The 19,918-nt window shown below is 47.7% G+C and overlaps 1 protein-coding gene across 1 annotated transcript in view; it reads left to right on the plus strand.

Annotated features, from left to right (window-relative positions):
- The window catches only part of NOTCH1 (notch receptor 1), a 461,593-nt gene that overhangs the window by 387,076 nt on the left and 54,599 nt on the right, over positions 1 to 19,918 (plus strand). Inside the window, exons 13-20 of the mRNA XM_060250659.1 lie at positions 12,581 to 12,691; positions 12,788 to 12,980; positions 13,403 to 13,548; positions 14,289 to 14,402; positions 15,570 to 15,689; positions 18,013 to 18,165; positions 18,513 to 18,741; positions 19,268 to 19,469. Of these exons, the coding sequence (XP_060106642.1) occupies positions 12,581 to 12,691; positions 12,788 to 12,980; positions 13,403 to 13,548; positions 14,289 to 14,402; positions 15,570 to 15,689; positions 18,013 to 18,165; positions 18,513 to 18,741; positions 19,268 to 19,469 (1,268 nt within the window). The remainder of the gene's footprint in view (positions 1 to 12,580; positions 12,692 to 12,787; positions 12,981 to 13,402; positions 13,549 to 14,288; positions 14,403 to 15,569; positions 15,690 to 18,012; positions 18,166 to 18,512; positions 18,742 to 19,267; positions 19,470 to 19,918) is intronic.

Here is a 19,918-nt window from a genome sequence, read left to right on the forward strand (position 1 = left end):
GAACCTCTTAAAGCTCTCGGCTACTGATGCCACTATAGTGACTCCATTTGTGCAGAGTTGCACAACATTTGCTTCAAATTTTGATTAAAACTTCCTACCAACCTGTTAGTTTGAGGATGTTAAGATAATTTAATTTAATTTAATTTTTGGATTTATATCCCACCCTATCCTGCAAGTAGACTCAGAGCAGCTTACAACAATAAAACACATATCAAGATTAAAATAACATCATAAAACAAATACTATAAAAATCAAAGACAACATATTCAGAAAAACAGACAGTATTTCAGACATAGATGGTGAACGTGCAACAGCATGTAGACTAATGACTGTCCACACTACACAAGCATCATGATGCTAAGATGCTGGGGGAAGTGGTGACATTTGAAAGGACACCCACCAGGTCAGTTAAAAGCCTGGCAGAAGAGCTCCCTCTTGCAAGCCCTGCAGAACTTCGATGAGTCCTGCAGGGCTCGGATCTCTAGTGGGAGCTCATTCCACCAGGCTGGGGCGCAGACCAAGAAGGCTCAGTCAGGCATCCTTAGGTCCAGGGACCACAGGAAGATGTGCAGCAGGCCTCAGAACCCGGGGGGCTCGTATGGGGAGAGGCAGTCCCAAAGATATGCCGGCCCCTGGCCATTACGGGCCTTCAAGGTAAGGACCAACACAACACCTTGAAACAGATCTGATACTCAAGAGGTAGCCAGTGCAGTTCATGCAGCACCAGATGCATCCACGCCCTCTCAGGCCTCGATGCCAGTAGCCAGGCTGCTGTGTTCTGCGCCCATTGGAGTTTCCGGAGCAGGATCAAGGGTAGCCCCACACAGATAGAATTATAATCTGGAAGTGACCGTTGCATGAATCATTATGGCTGGATCATGGGAGGTAAGGTGGAGAACCAACTGCCGAGCTCACCTCAGATGGAAAAAGGCCCTTGCAGTGGCAGGAACCCGGGCATCCATAGATAAAGAGGCATCCAGGAGTACCCCCAAGCTCTTCACCAATTGGGTACCATCAAAGGGAGGGAGCCGGATCCCATTCCCCCCCCCTCCAGACACAAGACTTCTGTCTTCGATGGATTCAGTTTCAGCCAGCTCTGATGCAACCAACCAGCCATGGCTTACAATGCCTCACCCAGTTCTTCCAGGACAGTGTCCAGCAGCCGTCCATAAGGAGATAGAGCTGGGTGTCATCAGCCCACAGCATTGGGGAAAGGATTGCCTCCTGTGGAACTCCATATTCTGATGGATGCCGCAGGGACAATTCCTCCCCAAGAACCACCCTCTGTCCCTGATCATGGAGAAAGGTCAGCCACTGCAAGGCTAATCCTCAAATCCCTGCATCGGCAAGGCAGTGGGCCAATACCTCATGGTCAACCGTATCAAATGCTGCCGATAGATCTAAAAGTATCAGCAGTGCCAAACCTCCACAATCCAGATGTCTCTGGAGATCATCTACTAACGTGACCAATACCATCTCTGTCCATGGGCAAGGCAAAAACCAGACTGGAAGGGGTCCAGGACATCATTTTCCTCCAAGAATGCCTGAAGCTGTGTTGCTGCTGCCTTCTCCACTACCTTGCCAGGAATGGTAAATTCAACACTAGGTGGTAAAGACCAAGGGTCCAAAGATGATTTCTTCAGGAGAGGATGAACCACTGCCTCCTTCAAAGCTCCTGGGAGATCTCTGATGACAGGGATATGTTGATGATCTCCCACGGGAATTCCAACCTCACTGCAATTGGCTTTAATCAGCCATGATGGGAAGGGGGCAAGTGGTTGGTTTCACAGCCACCGGGGTCTTGTCAGCCTCCTCCTGAGAGAGTGGGCTGAACTGGTCCAAAACCAGACCTGAAGATGGGCAAGGGACTTCCAGTTTACATTGTATCAAATGTGGCTGGAAGGTCGCGGTGGAGCAACGAGATTTTATCTGCAAAGTGATTCACAAAAGCCTCACAGCTGATAGCCAATTCCTTAGCATTTGGAGTGACTTGAGGCAGGGAAGTCCAAGACCAAATTAGCCTAAATAATTGTGCCGGGAGTGATTTTGCAGATGCAATGGAGGCTGCATAGAACTCCTTCTTTGTGGCCTTCATAGCCATCTCATAGGTCTGAACTAAGGACCTATGGGATGCTCTCATAGCTTCATTGCAAGCTCTTCACCACACTCTTTCTAGCCATCTCAGCTTTCGCTTCATCTGTCTAGTGTACCAAGGAGCCAAGCGATCGCAAGGGCACTGGGGAGCGACCTCATCAATGGCTTTGGAAAGACCGTCATGCCAGTCTTTCACTAGAACATCTAATGGGCCGCCAAGAGGAATCAGATCCCGCAGAGCCCTTTGGAATACAGTAGGCTCCATCGGGCTCCACAAGCGAGCATAAATGTGCTCACCGCCTAAACAGGGTGGCTAGGTGCACATTGCCAGGCCTTCAAGGCAAAGTGACCTGACCATGGCACCACATCCACGGTAATAACAGTCCACCATGATCCTGAGGCAAAGATACAGTCCAGCATGTGTCCCGCATGATGTGTGGGAGCTGAAACAAATTGGGAAAGCCCCAGTCTCGCCATGGATGACACTAGGTCCTTAGCCTGCAAGGGATTGCGTCCTCAGTGTGGATGTTGAATCCCCCAAGACTAAAAGCCTGGGATACTTCAGCGCCCAGGCAGACACCGCCTCCATCAGGCCAGGCAGGACATTGGCTACACCAGCCAAATGGCCAAGTTCTCCTTGGCTTCCCACACCAGGCCCACACATTCAACACCAGCGATCTTGGTGTCAGGCAGGCCTCGGATTCAGCGAGAGCTCACAGGAGCACAGCTCCTGAAACTTTTGGAGAGTTCCACCTTCTCCTTCCCATCTTGTCCATTGAATAGTAGGTGCAGCTGCACAACAATCCCTGAATAAGCTCCACCACCTATTTTTCTGCAAAATGACCCCTGGGTCAGGGAATGTTCTGAAGGGATAAGAATCCCAGCAACACCATGCCCCCCCCCCCCTGCTCATCTGTTTGAGACTGGTGGAGGACCGAGAAACCTGGGGGGCGGGGTAGTCAGCTGCCACAGGGCAACTGTTTCACCATCCCGCACCCAGGTCTAAGTCACACAAGCCAGGTCCACCTCCTGTTCCACCAGGTAATCCCGGAGGACAGAGATCTTATTATTGATAGACCTGGTGTTGCACAGCACCAGTGTTGGAGAGGGGTAGTCCTTCCTAATTTCTCAGGATGAGATGAAGGCAAGAACAGGACCGCGCATATCCATATCTCCAACCCCTTCCAGCATTCTGCCTTCTCCCGCTGCCATATCTCCCATGCCCCACCAGGACTGGGATCCCTGGGCCTAGTGTTTCTTCCCTCATTCAGCTTGTTGGCCCACAAGACCCCCTAAGTCAACCAGGAGTAGCACGCCCTCAGAATCCTGCAAAGATGCAACCAGACACTAACACTATCTAAGAGGACCCAACCCTGCCTAAGGAGCCGCCAGCCCATCCTTACCATCTAGCTCTTCACACCAGTTTTCAGGCTCACTAATTCTATTCAGTAGCTCTGATCAAGATAAGAACATTCAGAAAGGATGGAAGCAAAATATTTACCCCAATCAATTCATCGGCTAAAATAAACATAGAATTATCAACAATCCAGAGGGGAATTAATCACTAATAAATATAAATCACTAAAAATTCAAACCCACCCACTCTATCAAACAAAAACCTCCCCCTCTAACACCATCCCTACCCTGATAAACCTAAATACTGCTACAGAAAAAATCCTCACAATTTAAACTGCTGATTGATATCTAATAATGTCACACAGTCGAGTCCGACTCTTTGCGACCCCATGGACAAAGTCACGCCAGGCTCTCCTGTCTTCCACCATCCTCCAAAGTCTGCTCAAATTCGTGTTTGTTACATCAGTAACACTGTCCAGCCATCTCATCTTTTGCTGTCCCCTTCTTCTTTTGCCTTCTGTCTTTCCCAGCATCAGGATCTTCTCCAGTGAGTGCTCCCTTCTCATTTGGTGGCCAAAGTATTTGAGCTTCAGCTTCAGCATCTGACCTTCCAGGGAACAGTCTGGGTTGATTTCCCTTAGGACTGACTGATTTGATCTTCTTGCAGTCCAAGGGACTCTCAAGAGTCTTCTCCAGCACCACAGCTTGAGAGCATCTATTCTTCTGTGCTCGGCCTTCCTTATGGTCCAGCTCTCACAGCCATACATTACTACTGGGAATACCATCGCTTTGACTATACGGACTTTTGTTGGCAGGGTGATGTCTACTTTTTATTATACTGCCCAGGTTTGCCATAGCTGTCCTCCCAAGGAGCAAACGTCTTTTAATTTCATGGCTACAGTCACCATCTGCAGTGATCTTGGATCCCAGAAATGTGACGTCTGTCACTACTTCCGTGTCTTCCCCTTCTGTTTGCCAAGGTGTGATGGGGCCAGATGCCATGATCTTAGTTTTTTTGAGCCTACTTTTGTGCTCTCCTCTTTCACCCTCAACAAGAGGTTCTTTAGATCCTCCTCACTTTCTGCCATTAGAGTAGTGTCATCTGCATATCTGAGGTTGTTGATGTTTTTCCCGGCAATCTTAATTCTGGCGTGCTTCATCCAGGCCAGCATTCCGCATGATGTACTCTCTCTCTCTCGGCTTGGCTTCGCGAACGAAGATTTAAGAAGGGTGCAATAGTCCACGTTTGCTGCAGGCTCGCTGGTGGCTGACAAGACCAATGTGGGACAGGCAGGTCCGGCCACAGCGGCTGCAGGGAAAAGTCTGATTTAGGGTTGGTCCTGTAGCGGTGCGATTCTTCCTCAATCTCCTTTTGTCCTCAAGACCAGCTATGCGTGCGTTCTCAAAGGAAGAGACAGCCTGGTGGATGGTGTGCCTCCATGCTTTGCGATCTGAGGCTAGGTCAGACCACTGGTGATGGTTGATGTGACAGGTGCTAAGGGATTTCTTCAAGGAGTCCTTGTACCTCTTCTTTGGTGCCCCTCTATTTCGATGGCCGGTGGAGAGTTCGCCATACAGGGCAATCTTGGGAAGGCGGTGGTTTTCCATCCTAGAAATATGCCCTGCCCAGCGCAGCTGCGTCTTCAACAGCAGTGCCTCGATGCTGGTAACCTCTGCCCGCTTGAGGACTTCAGTGTTGGTCACAAAGTCACTCCAGTGGATGTTGAGGATGGTGCGAAGGCAGCGCTGATGAAAGCGCTCAAGGAGTCGCAGGTGATGACGGTATAAAACCCACGATTCGGAGCCATAGATGAGGGTTGTCATCACAACTGCTTTGTAAACATTGATCTTTGTGCCTTTTTTCAGATGCTTGTTGCTCCACACTCTTTTGTGCAGTCGGCCAAATGCACGGTTTGCCTTTGCCAGCCTGTTGTCAATCTCCTTGTTGATCTTGGCATCTGAGGAGATGATGCACCCCAGGTAGCTGAACTGCTGGACTGTCTTCAGAACTGATTCACCCACAGTGATGCAGGGAGGGTGATAATCTTCCTGAGGTGCAGGCTGGTGGAGAACTTCTGTCTTCTTCAGACTAACTTCTAGGCCGAATAGCTTGGCAGCCTCTGCAAAGCAGGACGTCATATGCTGCAGAGCTGATACCGAGTGGGAGACGAGTGCAGCATCATCAGCAAACAGTAGCTCTCGGATGAGTTTTTCCATTGTCTTGGAGTGTGCCTTTAGTCGCCTCAGGTTGAACAGGCTGCCATCGGTGCGATAGCGGATGTAGACACCATCGTCCTCATCTAGATCTACTGCGGCTCTTTGAAGCATCATGCTAAAGAAGATCGTAAAGAGAGTTGGCGCGAGAACGCAGCCTTGCTTTACACCTGTGCCTATTGGGAAGGGCTCCGAGAGGTCGTTGCAGTGTCTGACTTGGCCTCGCTGGTCTTCGTGTAGCTGGATGATCATGCTGAGGAACCTTGGGGGACATCCTAAACGTTCCAAGATTTGCCACAGGCCTTTCCTGCTAACGGTATCGAAAGCTTTGGTAAGGTCAACAAAAGTCACATACAGAGCCTTGTTCTGTTCCCTGCATTTCTCTTGGAGCTGCCTGAGAACAAATACCATGTCGGTGGTGCTCCTGTTAGCTCTGAAGCCGCACTGGCTCTCTGGGAGGAGTTCTTCTGCAATGGTGGGCACCAGTCTGTTCAGGAGTATTCTGGCAAGGATTTTGCCTGCGATGGAGAGCAGGGTTATCCCCCGGTAGTTGGAGCAGTCTGACTTTTCCCCTTTGTTCTTGTATAGGGTGATGATGATTGCATCGCGAAAGTCCTGTGGTAATTTGCCTTGTTCCCAGCAGGTGACAAGTACTTTGTGAAGTGAGCTATGTAGTACTGTGCCCCCATGCTTCCAGATCTCTGGTGGAATTCCATCAACTCCTGCTGCCTTGCCACTTTTCAGTTGCTTGATGGCTTTAACAGTCTCTTCTAGGGTGGGGATCTCATCCAACTCTGTTTTCACCGGTTGAAGTGGGGTGAGGTGGATTGCTGAATCTTGAACTACGCGGTTGGCACTGAAGAGAACCTGAAAATACTCCGACCACCGGTTCAATATGGATGCCTTGTCTGTGAGGAGCACTTGGCCGTCTGCACTATGCAAGGGACTCTGAGCCTGATATGATGGACCATATACTGCCTTCAGGGCTTCGTAGAACCCTCTTAAATCACCAGTGTCTGCACACAGCTGGGTTCTCTCTGCAAGCTTGGTCCACCACTCGTTCTGAATGTCTCGAAGCTTGCACTGGAGGTTGCTACATGCAGCGCGAAAGGTTGCTTTTTTCCCAGGACAGGAGGGCTGAGCAAGATGTGCTTGGTAGGCAGATCTCTTTTTTGCCAGTAATTCTTGGATCTCTTGATTGTTCTCATCAAACCAGTCCTTGTTCTTCCTTGTGGAGAACCCGAGGACTTCTTCAGAGATCTGCAGGACGGTAGTTTTTAGGTGTTCCCAGAGTGCTTCTGGAGAAGGGTCTGTGGGGCAACTGAGGTCCTCAATTCTTGACTGGAGTTTTGCCTGGAAGGCAGCTTTAACTTCGGCTGACTGGAGGCTGCCAACCTGAAACTTCCTCCGAGGGATACCTCCTCTCCTGGGTGTGGGTTTAAAGTGAAGACGGAGATTGCAGCGTACAAGACGATGATCCGTATGACATTCTGCGCTGGGCATTACTCGGGTGTGTAAGACATCTCGAAGGTCTCTCTGGCGCACCAGAATGTAGTCGATAAGGTGCCAATGCTTGGACCGTGGGTGCATCCAGGTTGTCTTCAGACTGTTCTTCTGCTGGAAGATAGTGTTGGTGATGGTGAGCTGGTGCTCCATGCAGAATTCTAGCAGGAGGCGCCCATTGTCATTGCAGTTGCCAATGCCGTGTTTGCCAAGTACTCCTTTCCAGGCTTCCGAGTCTTTACCTACTCTGGCATTGAAGTCGCCAAGGACGATCACCTTGTCCTCTGTAGGGGTCTTCCGTACGAGGTTGCGTAGATCAGCATAGAACTTGTTCTTTTCTGCAGGATCTGCTTGAAGGGTTGGGGCATACACACTGAAGAGTGTTGCATGCTGCTTGTTTTGAAGTGGGAGGCGCATGGACATGATGCGATCTGAGTGACCTGTTGGAAGGTTTTTGAGTTTGGAGGCAATGGAGTTCCTGACCATGAAGCCAACGCCAGAAAGGCGGCTCTCGGCCTTTGACTTACCCGACCAGTAGAGGGTATAGCCAGCACCGTGTTCTTGAAGACTACCTTCCTCAGGGAAACGGACCTCACTGAGAGCTGCTATGTCGATATTCAACCTGAGAAGTTCGTGGGCAACTAGAGCAGAGCGTCGTTCAGGGCGACCACTGCCTACTGTGTCAAGCATGGTTCTGATGTTCCAACACGCAAGCTTTAGTCTTTGCACACTTTGTGAGGCAGGTGCATGCCTTTTCTTTGTTGTTATTTTTCGACCGCAAGTAAGGATGCCCGTTGACCGCGGCTAGCCAACTGGGGTGGGGGAGACGAGCTTTGTTTAGGCCACCTTTTCTAGGCCCCTCTCCGTGTGGAGCAAGCAGTGCTGTCCCTAGATAAGGCTGCTTGGTCGTTCAGGGTGCTGCCGAAAGATGCTTTCGTCTCCGGGTTAGCATCAGGCGACCAATATCCTGAACCGCCTACATGCAGGATCGGGACTGCGGCTTCCAGTGGCACCTTCCACCTGCCGTTTCGCCCCTTGCCTATCGCTGCAGGACTTGATGCGTTGTGGGTTGTGTGTGTGGATATGCCCTTCAGGCCTGCGCAGAGGAATTTTTTAGGTGAAGCGCAGTGTGCGCGGTACTGGCTCCACCCTTTCACCTGGGGGTCATCTGCCATGGCCCAGTAAGCCGGGACGCCGGCAGTGAGTCCTCCAGGTGGTAGGTGTTACATTAACGAGCTCTATCTGCCCGGGTTTGATGTTAGAGTTTTCCTTCTCTTAGGCTGACGAGGTTGGTGGGCCCAGCCTGCCCATCCAGTTATACCGCCGGACACTTCGGTCGCACCATGACGTAGCAAACTCTGTGAAAACGGGGGGGACCAGCGAGAAGGTGTTGCTACGGATGCAGTAATGCAGGAGAGGCCATTGCAGTGACCATCTGCCAGGCATAGCCAGACAGTGACCACGCGGCGTTCACTACACCGGGAGAGGAGAGGCTATGTATTGCGCATGCACTTTCCCTGGGGGGGTAGGATTCCCAGAGGGAGCCCACCCACCCCACCTCCCCGATGTACTCTACATATAAATTAAATAAGCAGGGTGACAATATATATCCTTGTCAAACTTTTCCTATTTTAAACAAATCAGTTGTTCCATATCCCATTCTGACAGTTGCTTCTTGACCCTTATACAGGTTTCTCAGGAGACATGTCAGGTGGTCTGGTACTCCCATCTCTTTAAGGATTCGCCACAGTTTGTTGTGATCCACAGAATCAAAGGCTTTAGCATAGTCAATGAAGGAGAAATAGACATTTTTCTGATACTTTCGTATCATAATCCATAATCCATAATCCATCGAATGTTGGCAATTTGATCTCTAGTTCCTCTACCTCTCCGAAATCCAGCTTGAACTTCTGGTAGTTCCCGATCTACATACTGCTGAAGCCTAGCTTGTAGGATCTTTAACATGACCTTGCTGGCATGTGAAATGAGTGCAATGGTGTGATAGTTTGAACATTCCTTGGCATTGCCCTTCTTTGGGATTGGAATATAAACCGATCTTTTCCAATCCTGTGGCCACTGTTGTGTTTTCCAAGTTTGTTGACATAATGTGTACATCACTTTAACAGCATCGTCTTTTAAGACTTTGAATAGCTCAGCTTGGGATACCATCATCTCTGCTCGCTTTGTTGTCAGTAATACTTTCTAAAGCCCATTTGACTTCACACTCCAAGATGTCTGGCTCAAGGTCATCAATTTCACTGTCATGGTTGTCTGGGACATTGAGATCCTTCTTGTATAATTCTTCTGTGTATTCTTGACACCTCTTCCTGATCTTTTCTGCTTCTGTTAGGTCCCTACCGTTTTTGTCCTTTATCATGGCCATCTTTGCATGAAACATTCCCTTGATTTCTCCAATTTTTTTGAAGAGATCTCTTGTCCTTCCCATTCTATTATTTTCCTCTATTGCTTTGCATTGTTCCTTCAGGAAGGCCTCCTTATCTCTCCTTGCTGTTCTCTGAAAATCTGCATTCAGTTGGTTGAATCTTTCCTTTTCACCTTTGCCTTTCGCTTCCATTCTTTTCTCAGCTATTTGTAAAGCCTCATCAGACAGCCTTTTTGCTTTCTTGCATTTCTTTTTCTTTGGGATGGTGCTGATTGCTGCCTTCTGTACAGTGTCATGAACCTCTGTCCATAGTTCTTCAGGCGCTCTGTCTATCAACTCTAGTAACTTAAACCTATCCTTCACCTCCACTGTATATTCATAAGGGATGTGATCAAGATCAAACCTGAATGGCCTAATGGCTTCCCCAGTTTTCTTCAGTTTAAGCCTGAATTTTGCATTGAGTAGCTCATGATCTGAGCCACAGTCAGCTCCAGGTCTTGTTTTTGCTGACCTCAAGGAGCGTCTCCATCTTTGACTGCAGATTATATAATCAATCTGATTTCTGTGTTGCCCATCAGGTGATGTCCATGTGTATAGTCACCTTTTAGGTTGTTGGAAGAGGGTGTTCGCTATGACTAGTTTGTTCTCTTGACAAAACTCTGTTAGCGTTTGCCCAGCTTCATTTTGTTCTCCAAGGCCAAACTTGTCAGTTGTTCCGGTCGCCTTTTGACTTCGTACTTTGGCATTCCAGTCCCCTATGATGAGGAGACATCTTTTTTTGGTATTAATTCTAGAAAGTGTTGTAGATCTTCATAGAACTGGTCCACTTCAGCCTCTTCTGCATCAGTAGTTGGGGCATAGACTTGGATTACTGTGATATTGAATGGTTTGCCTTGGATACAGACAAAGATCATTCTGTCATTTTTGAGATTGTATCCCATTACTGCCTTCCTCACTCTCTTGTTAACTATAAAGGCAACACCATTTTTTCTACGGGTCTCTTGCCCACAATAATAGATCCTCTGAGTTAAATTCACCCATTTCTGTTCATTTTAGTTCACTGATTCCCAAGATGTCAATGTTCAGTCTTGCCATCTCTTGTTTGACCACATCTAGCTTACCTTGATTCATAGATCTTACATTCCACGTTCCGATGCAGTATTGTTCTTTGCAGCATCAGACTGTTCTTTCACCATCAGACACATCCACAGCTGAGCGTCCTTTCAGCTTTGCTCTTTCTGTGGTTGCTTTCTGTGGTTTCCTATCTAATAATAGGAGCCAATAAAGAGCACACATCAGCAACTGAAATCCAACATGGTGGGTAACTGCCAAGATCTAAAAACGGCTCTGTTGTCTAATAGTAATAACTGTCCAGTAAAGTAAAGGGCAAGTGGCTTAAATATAGTCCAAAAATCAGATGTTAGATGACCATATGCAAGGACTGCACCGCAGGAGGCACTATAGTTCTTTAAACACTCACCCTGCCAAGTTGAGACCTTTGTCCAAAACCACAGTCTTGGGGAACCCCACCTGGGCCAATATGGCCAAGAGTTCCCATGCCACTACTTCTGAAGTATTACTGCAGAGGAGGATGGCCTCTGAGTATCTAGTTGCATAGTCTGCCACCACTAATGTGCCTCCGAGCTGAATGGTCTAGAGCAAGGGTGTCAAACATACAGCCCGCAGGACAGAACTGGCCCCTGCTGCTGGGGTGGTGTCCGTCCATCCTGCGAGCAACTGGCTCTTTCCTGCTTCCTTCTTTGGGGCTGCTGCATCACAGCTCACTTTTGCCTGGCTCCATCAGTCACTGTCTCCTGCTTCCTTTTTCAGGGCTGCTGCTACCGCTATATCACAGCTCACTTTTGCATGATTCTCTCCTTCCTCCCTCATGGTTGCTGCTGCTGCGTTGTAGCTTGCTTTTGCCCAGCTCCTTCAGTTGCAAGAGAGAGATAGAAAACCAAGCCTCCCTCCCCTCCATTGGCTGAGGTCTCCTTCCCCACCTCCTTTGGAGAGGAAGGGGAGGGGGGAGATAGAGTGTGCACAAGAGAGAACAAAGTTGGGAGTCCCATGGTACCACTTATTCAGAGGGAGGAAGAGAGGGAAGCACAATTTACATTGAGATCATCCTACTCTGCTGTTTACTTTGAGACTTGATCACACACACATTAAAAGAAAGGGGTGGGGCAAAGAGATATGTTGGGATAACAGGAAAGAAGAATTTAAAAGAAATTATTTTGGTTATTCGGAAAAGTTTTTTTTTTAAGATTAGATTTCTCTGTGCCCATCTAGGATTGTTATTTCCCCCCCCCCCCCAAAAAAAAGACCCTGATTAGGTGTTAAAACACTTGGACTGGATTCCATTGTTTAATGACTGGAAGTAGATGGCTAAGTATTTAAAAATACGTTTATGGTTCCATATGTTCCATTTCAACACATCTTCCTCTCCTCACTGCCTGCCTTTCTTCACATTACCCTCCCCCTACCTTTGCTTTTTTTTTTTCATTATCACTAGCACTGAGTGGATTTTCCCCAGCCTGAAATCAGCACATTAATTTATTTGGAGCGAGCCCCCTGTCCAGTTCTAACAGCTGAAGGGGGGTTGGGGAATGTAACAGCAGAGAAAAAGAGTAAGAGTCCAGTAGCACCTTAAAGACTATTTTGTGACAGGGCGTGAGCTTTTGTGAGTCACTGCTCACTTTTTCAGATACAGCTAGAATGTGAGTCCATCAATCCTTGGAGAGTGGAGTGACAATAGCAGGTGTTGGTAATGACACAGGAAACCTAGGTCTCAATTCAGTCCAGGAAGCCACAGCTCCGTCAGAGCTGTTCTCTCAAGCTCTCTCAGCCGCACCTACCTCACAGGAAGGAGATTCTTGAGTGAAGGGCAGGGTATAAATCCAGTTCTTCTTCACTTCCAGACATTTATTTCCAAAGCATCATTATTTTGGCAGAAGTTTCTGCAGAAGGCAGCTGTCTCAGATGCAACTGACTTTATCTTTGGCCAGTTCTAATAAGTATTTTCTTTTCAAGGACCTAATTGTGAAATCAACGTAGATGACTGTGCCAGCAACCCTTGTGACTATGGCAGATGTGTGGACAAAATCAATGGTTATGAATGCACATGTGAGCCAGGATACACAGGTGAGAAAGAAGCAGGATGGAGAGGGGGAATGGCTGATGACAGGCTGCATGTTGAATCTGTGACCCCTGACAGCTGATGCTCTGCCTCCCTTTCAGGGAGAATGTGCAACATCAACATTGACGAATGTGCCAGCAACCCTTGCCACAATGGTGGTACATGCAAGGACAGCATCAACGGTTTCATGTGCATCTGCCCTGAAGGGTTCCACGACGCCATGTGCCTCTCAGAAGTGAATGAGTGTAACAGCAATCCCTGTATTCATGGGAAATGCAATGATGGGCTGAATGGGTATGTTCCTGGGAATGCTCTGAGGCTTTGCTGGTTGGGTTGGGGAATCTAAATGGTTGCCTCTGCACCTCAAGCTGCTGTCATACTGGTGCAGGACAAAGAGGGAGGCAAAGATAGCCAGTAGCTGAGCCACCACAAGGAAAGGAATCAGGAAACTTACCTCTGAAGCTTGTCTATGCCTTGGGCAACATCCCCTGCTCCACACTGGCCTTTTGGTTCCAGGTTAGGCTGACTGGATGGGGGCATCCAGGATAGAAGCTGCAAGTCCCCAGTCTGGGCCTTCTGCCATCTTGTGCCCTGGCATGATGCACAAGTTTTAAAGAAATGGGCCAGCCAGGAATAATGGCCAGCATGGTGGCTGGAGATGCCCAGGATAGCCTGCTGTAAACTCATGTATTGTCATATTCCATTTTATAACAAAGCTACAAATGTGACTGTGATCTGGGCTGGAGTGGTACAAACTGTGACATCAACAACAACGAGTGTGAATCCAACCCATGCATGAATGGTGGCTCTTGCAAGGACATGACCAGCGGCTACATCTGCACCTGTCGGGAGGGTTTCAGCGGTAAGTGGTCTGGGTCTTGGGAGACCTGCATGGGAACTGGAGTCGGGTGGGTGGTGTCCCTCGTGCTTTGCCTCTCAGAGGCAATGGTTGTTCACCAAGAAGCACAAGTGATCCACAACTAGATTTCAGCTGCCTTTAATTGCTTTAAAAACATGGGGTAAAAATGTCTGAAATAAAACATGAGCTGTCTTCCCGGATGTTCTGCAAAATGAAATGTTTCCAAAGGTGGCTTGGACTCTGGGAGGATCTTTGCTAGCTTTTGACAGTCCCCAAATGTACTAATGTGCTGATTTGACCAGTAGAAGAAACTATTTCTTAAAAAAAAAAAAAAAAGTAAGCCAAGAGTCCAGTCAGTTAAAATCAATACAAGGTTTACTGTTTGCATTGGCTATTTGGAATGAGGTAGAATAAAGATTCAAATAAAGGAAAAATAGTACTTGGAAGAAGAGCTTTCTGCTGTTTCTTCTGGTGAATTGAGTAACGTTGGTATAGTGGCTCAGAAAGTGCAGTAACCTGGGAGGTTTCTGGTTCAAATCCTGCCTTTGTCACTGACTCCCTAGATGGGCCCTATGTCTCTTCCTTAGCCTCACATCTGCAGTAATCTGGGGTGGCAGGAGGATTTCTGTGATAATGCACATGAAGCATTTTGGAGGCCCTAGGAGGGTGGAGGGTGTGATAGCGGGCCAGAAGGTCTGCCTGGATCACAGGCATGTTGACTGTGCAGGTCTTGTCTACTCTAGGTCCCAACTGCCAAACCAATATCAATGAATGTGCTTCCAACCCTTGCCTCAATCAAGGAACTTGCATTGATGATGTTGCCGGCTATCAGTGCAGTTGCCTGCTACCATACACTGGTAAGAAAATGTTTTGTTTGCTGGAGCAGGAGAGTTTTCTTCTCCTTCCCCTGGTTTTCCAGTGATATGGTGATTAAAAAAACACTTCACAGACATTTTTTTAGGAGAGCCAGTTTGGTGTAGTGGTCACGTGCACAAACTATAATCTGGGGAAACTCCTGCATCAGCTGGAGTGACCTTGGGTTAATCTTAACTCTCTCAGAGCTGTTCCTCTCAAAAGCAGTTCTCTCAGAGTTGTCTCAGCCACACCTATCTCACAGGGTGTGTGTTGTGGGGAGGGGAAGGGAAGGGAAGGGAAAGGAGATTGTAAGCTTCTCTGAGACTTCCAAGTGAAGGGTGTGTTATAAATCCAATCTCTTCCTTCTGGGACAGTTTGAGGGTTCCCTTCCCCCATACAATTCTGTTCTTCCTATGGATGCTCCTTTTTGAAAAGAAATTTCTTGCATAAGAAACCAGGAGTTTCACAGGCAAGAAATTTCTGCTGAGCCAATTCCTCTCTGCCAGTTTCCTGCTTCCTCTTGCTACACAAAATGGCAACCAGTGGACAATTGGAGGAAACAATGAGTGTTTTCCTGTCTTCATTGGTTGCCATGGAAAAAACCATGGGGTAGGGAAGGAGTAGAAGGCTCTGGAAGGCTAGACCTTCAGATGATCCTGACTGACAAGGAAAATACTGTTATATAGTGAATTCTGGCTTAGTAAACAGGAAAACCTGTTGAACAAGGGAGCAGAAGGAGAAAAGAACTACAAGTTATCTCATTTTTCCCCTCCAGTAAAGAATCTTTTCTCTTGGTCAGCCCAGTAATTACTAGACATAAGCTAATGAAATGTGAGGCTGTCTCTTCCTTGAATTTTTGTTTTCTAAAGATTTCCTGAGCATGGATAAGTTCAGCTCCTTTTCCAAGAAGGTAATGGATCCAAGAATACAAAGGTGCCTCAAAAAGGGATAGAGAGGAGCAGCTAGGACCCAGCTCCAAATATTCATAACCCTAGGTTAATTGCAGTTTTTTTTTTGAAATGTCAGTTTACCCCAGAATATTATGGAGAAAACTACCATACAAGCAGCAAAGCTGGAAGGTGTGAAGTCCTAGCTCGTTTTGCCATCTTCTGGTCAGCAAAGCTCAGGCCAACCGATTGTGTGTGCTTGTTTTTGTGTTCAAACTCCAGGGTCCAGTTGTGAGAATGTGCTGGCTCCTTGTGCAAACTCTCCCTGTAAGAATGGTGGGGAATGCAGAGAGTCTGAAGACTACAAGAGCTTCTCGTGTGCCTGCCCTCTGGGGTGGCAAGGTAGGTCCTCGGTCATGTACATATGCACGTGTCTACACATTTACAGCCAGTGTTTTAGCTCTGGGTTCAGTTTTCTACATGGATTCATCAAGGGATGGAAGAAATAAACTGTCTTATAAAAAATAGGGTTGAGTTTTGGCTCCAGCAATCCTGTCTGACTTCCAGCAGAGCTCTATAGTGTCTCACTGGCAGAGGGCCCTGTGCTGCCCTGGCTGGAGGTCTAGCTCTGCTGTGTAACCAGGCCAAGAGGAGGCTAAAGAGAGCCCTGAGAGAACAGGACATACACTTTAGGGAAAGGCAGGTTGCTTTTGGGGTCATGGCCTACATCACTGTTTTCTCAAATGTATAAGTTGTGAGGGAAGGCTACGAGGTGTTCTTTAAGGGGACTAGTTAAAATGCTACCCTTTATTTTTAGTGATTTTGTATAGATCAGTATATTTATTTGGTTCAGCTCTAAGTAAAGATGTATTTTCTGGGAGCTGTGGATGGTCAACAATCCCATCTCAGTTGCTTGATTTATTGCCAGAGATTGCAACGGCTGGCTAGGCCCTCATTCACCCAGGATGCATCTGGCTTCCTGTGCTCTTTCTGTGGTTACCTGTTCTATGGATCTATGACGGGTCTTTGCATAGCCTTCTTCCAAGGGAGGCTTTCTTGCTTTTTCAGAAGTTTCTCATTTGCAAGCTGAAATTGTTTTTTATTTCAGCTCAGGTCTGGCTCATTGCAAAGGTGGCCTGTGATGAGCCACTGCTAGATTAGGAATGGAAAAATTAGGCCTGGCAGACCCTTTCCTGTACCCAAGGAGCTGGATGGAATTCAGCTCTTTTTCTTTGCCTGTAATGCATTTGTCAGTTAGAAACCCTACAAACACTGAAAATACTTCACACCTTCCCCTGTATTTCTGGAAATCTAAGCCCTGTTGCTAGTTCATAGCACAGCTTTGCTAAGCCTTCTGCTTTAGATCTGTAGCACAGCTATAAGCTTGAATCAATTAATCACCTAGAGCTTTAGTTGATTACTTGGCAAGGGCCAGTTTAAAATCAATGGGGGCTAATTTTAATTGGTGGGGGTGCAAATTAAGGGCACACTTGTTTGTTCTCAGAGACTGCTTTAGTTCTGTCCTGTTTCTATCCCAGGGATCGAGAGACAGTCTTACTGCTGGCAATTAACAATGTGTTCTTCTCCAGTGGAAGCAGAGGCCTTCTCTGCTTCTCACCTGCCTCGCAGGCAGGCAGGGCTGTGGGGATTCTTGCAGAGATTTTCAGCTCCAGTTAGAAGTGTTCTGTGCCTGCTCTACTCTGCAGCATGGACCTCTAGAGCTCTGCTATACTGTTTCTGCCAGACCTGGTAGCAGCAGATTTCTTTTCTCCCTGCCCATCAGCTTTACACAGCTGGGGCAGAAGTCAGCAGAAGCATTAGTCCTTTTTGCTATTGTTTTGTGAAGAGTTCTTATCAGTGGATTTTGCCGCCTTGTTTCTTAGCCAGTCTCTTGGGAGTTCAGTAACAAAGGCCATCAACTCCCAGTGAAAATTCCTTTATCTAGCCGTAATTTTTCTAAGGCTGCCTCTCTGCTTTTTTCTTTTTGTTATCTGCCTATCATGTGAGAGCCCTAACTAAAAGTCAGTGTTAGTGTGCCCTCTTCTATGATGTTGTATGCAATAAATTGGGGAACTGCCTCCAGCTGGAACTGCAAATCTGTGCAAGAATTTGCATATCCCTACCTGCATAGAAAGTGAAGGTGTATAGTAAGTGAAGGGAACCCACCCTGCAGGTTTGCAGAGACACCCCCCTCCCATTAGTACCCTTAAGAACCAACAGGAATGCCTCTGGGGAGCAGCACAGGAGAGAAATTATATCTTATCCTTCATTCAGAGCAGCTTACAATCTCCTTGCCTTCCTCTTCCCACAACAGACATTCTGTGAGGTAAGTGGGGTGAGAAAGGGCTGAGAAAACTGCTCTTGAGAGAACAGCTCTGCGAGAACTGTGGCTGACCCAAGGTCACTCCAGCAGGTGCACATGGAGGGAATGGGGAATCAGACTCATTTCTTCCAGATAAGAGTCTATGCACTTAACCAATATACCAAACTGGCAAGAAGCAACTCCACTTTGCATGGAGGCCTTATTTCAGAGAATGGTGGCACATCAAATAGAGTTTCAGATGAGGTGTGAAGTGATGTGGGGTGGGGTGGGGGAGAGAAAGGCCGTGTAGGACTTCCAAAGATCTTGTGTCTTCAGTGACACGAATCAGGTTGTTGCTAGCCAGGAGCTTTTTAAAGCTTAATGAATGCCTTTTCTGCATATTTGTTTCAATTTGCTTCTCAGGACAAACTTGTGAGATTGACATCAATGAATGTGTGAAGAGCCCCTGTCAGAATGGTGCCGTGTGTCAGAACACAAACGGGAGCTATCGCTGCCTCTGTAAGCCCGGGTTCAAAGGCCCCAGCTGTGAGACAGACATCGACGATTGCCATCCTAGTAAGAGCATGACGCTGATTTGGGACTTCCTTGACTCAGAAGTTAAGACAAAGGACGTGTAGACTTGGTCAGATAGCTGAACTAGCTCCCTCTTGTGAACAGTTGATCCCACAGGGGCTCCCTTACTGTGGCCACAGCTGGTGTATCCAAGTCACGTATGTGGATGCACCCCAGAATCCTTTTTGACTCAAGAAATCCTTGAAGGCCACTGGCCCAGGGTGTGAGGCACATGGATGTGCCAGCCTTGCAATGGCTCCACCTGCCAGGAAATGTATTATTCCAGTAGGCCCAGATGCTGCAGCAGGTGTTCTGAATGGCAAGGTAACCTTTCTTCCTCCTCCCTCCAGACCCATGCCACAATGGGGGCTCCTGCTCCGATGGCATCAACGCTTTCTTCTGCGACTGCCAGGCAGGATTCCAGGGTCCCAAGTGCGAGGAGGACATCAACGAGTGTGCCAGCAACCCCTGCAAGAATGGGGCCAACTGCACGGACTGTGTGGACAGCTACACCTGTACCTGCCCCTCTGGCTTCAGTGGATTCCATTGTGAGAATAATACACCTGACTGCACAGAAAGGTAAAGCCTGGCTGTGACTGTTAGCAGATTGGCACTGGCAACTAGAATGCCAGTACCAGAAGGGTGTGTCTGTTGTTCATTTAGAACAGGGGTAGGGAACAGTGGCTCTCCAGATGTTTTTTGCCTACAACTCCCATCAGCCCCAGCCAGCATGGTCAATGGCTGGAGCTGATGGGAGTTGTTGGCAAAAAACATCTGGAGAGCCACTGTTCCCTACCCCTGATTTAGAACCATAAAAGTTCTTCACTGAAATGTGGAGTGATGCAATCCATGTAAATTATGCAAATTAGGTGCCCAAATGTGCTTACTTTTCATAATTTAAGCTTCTACAAACCACAGCATTTATGGCACCAGTCTGGAAATACACATTTGTGGGTTTAGTTGCCATTTCTACATTATTGATATCTTTTCTGTTGTCTGAGATTTGGGATTGTTTGGAAAGAATTGAGAGGAGTGGTTTTTCAGAGTGTTCCTAAAGGGTTGCCAGGCATGTTTTGAGAGTCGATCTCTGTTGTTGGTCTCGTAGCTCCTGTTTCAATGGGGGAACATGTGTGGATGGGATCAACACTTTCACCTGCATGTGCCCACCTGGCTTTACTGGCATCTACTGTGAGCATGACATCAATGAATGTGACTCCAAGCCTTGCTTGAATGGAGGCACCTGCCAGGACAGCTATGGGACTTACAAGTGCATTTGCCCTCAGGGCTACACAGGCCTCAGTTGCCAGGTAAGAAAGGTTGGCCTATAAGGGACCAACTTACAAGGAGTTCTGTTATTGCTCTCCAGGCCTGCAGTTCTGTGAAAACAGGCTAAGCCTACACTTAGCCTGAGATGATTACATAAATGCAGTAATTAATGCTCGTGGACTGTGATGGCAGAGGTGAGAGCTGGGCAAAGGAAGTTTTGTGTTGCATCCTGGCCTTTCCCTCCAGTGAGAAGATAGCTCCCTCCCCCAAGACCCCCCTCCCTTTTCAGCTGACAAGTCTCTGTAGCATGTTCCAGAATGTGTTTTTGCGCCCGAAGCTGCAGTTGGTTGATTTTATTCCATCTCGCCTTTCTTCCATTCTGGAGTGGGAAGTTGGGGGCAAGTCCCATCCAGGCCAGACTGATCCACTTAGCTTTCTTAGGGGTGCTGTTGTGCAGCATTTAAGTGGAAAGACAGGATGGGGTCATGGT

Source organism: Heteronotia binoei, chromosome 12, assembly GCF_032191835.1.
Source record: "Heteronotia binoei isolate CCM8104 ecotype False Entrance Well chromosome 12, APGP_CSIRO_Hbin_v1, whole genome shotgun sequence".
Taxonomy (NCBI): domain Eukaryota; kingdom Metazoa; phylum Chordata; class Lepidosauria; order Squamata; family Gekkonidae; genus Heteronotia; species Heteronotia binoei.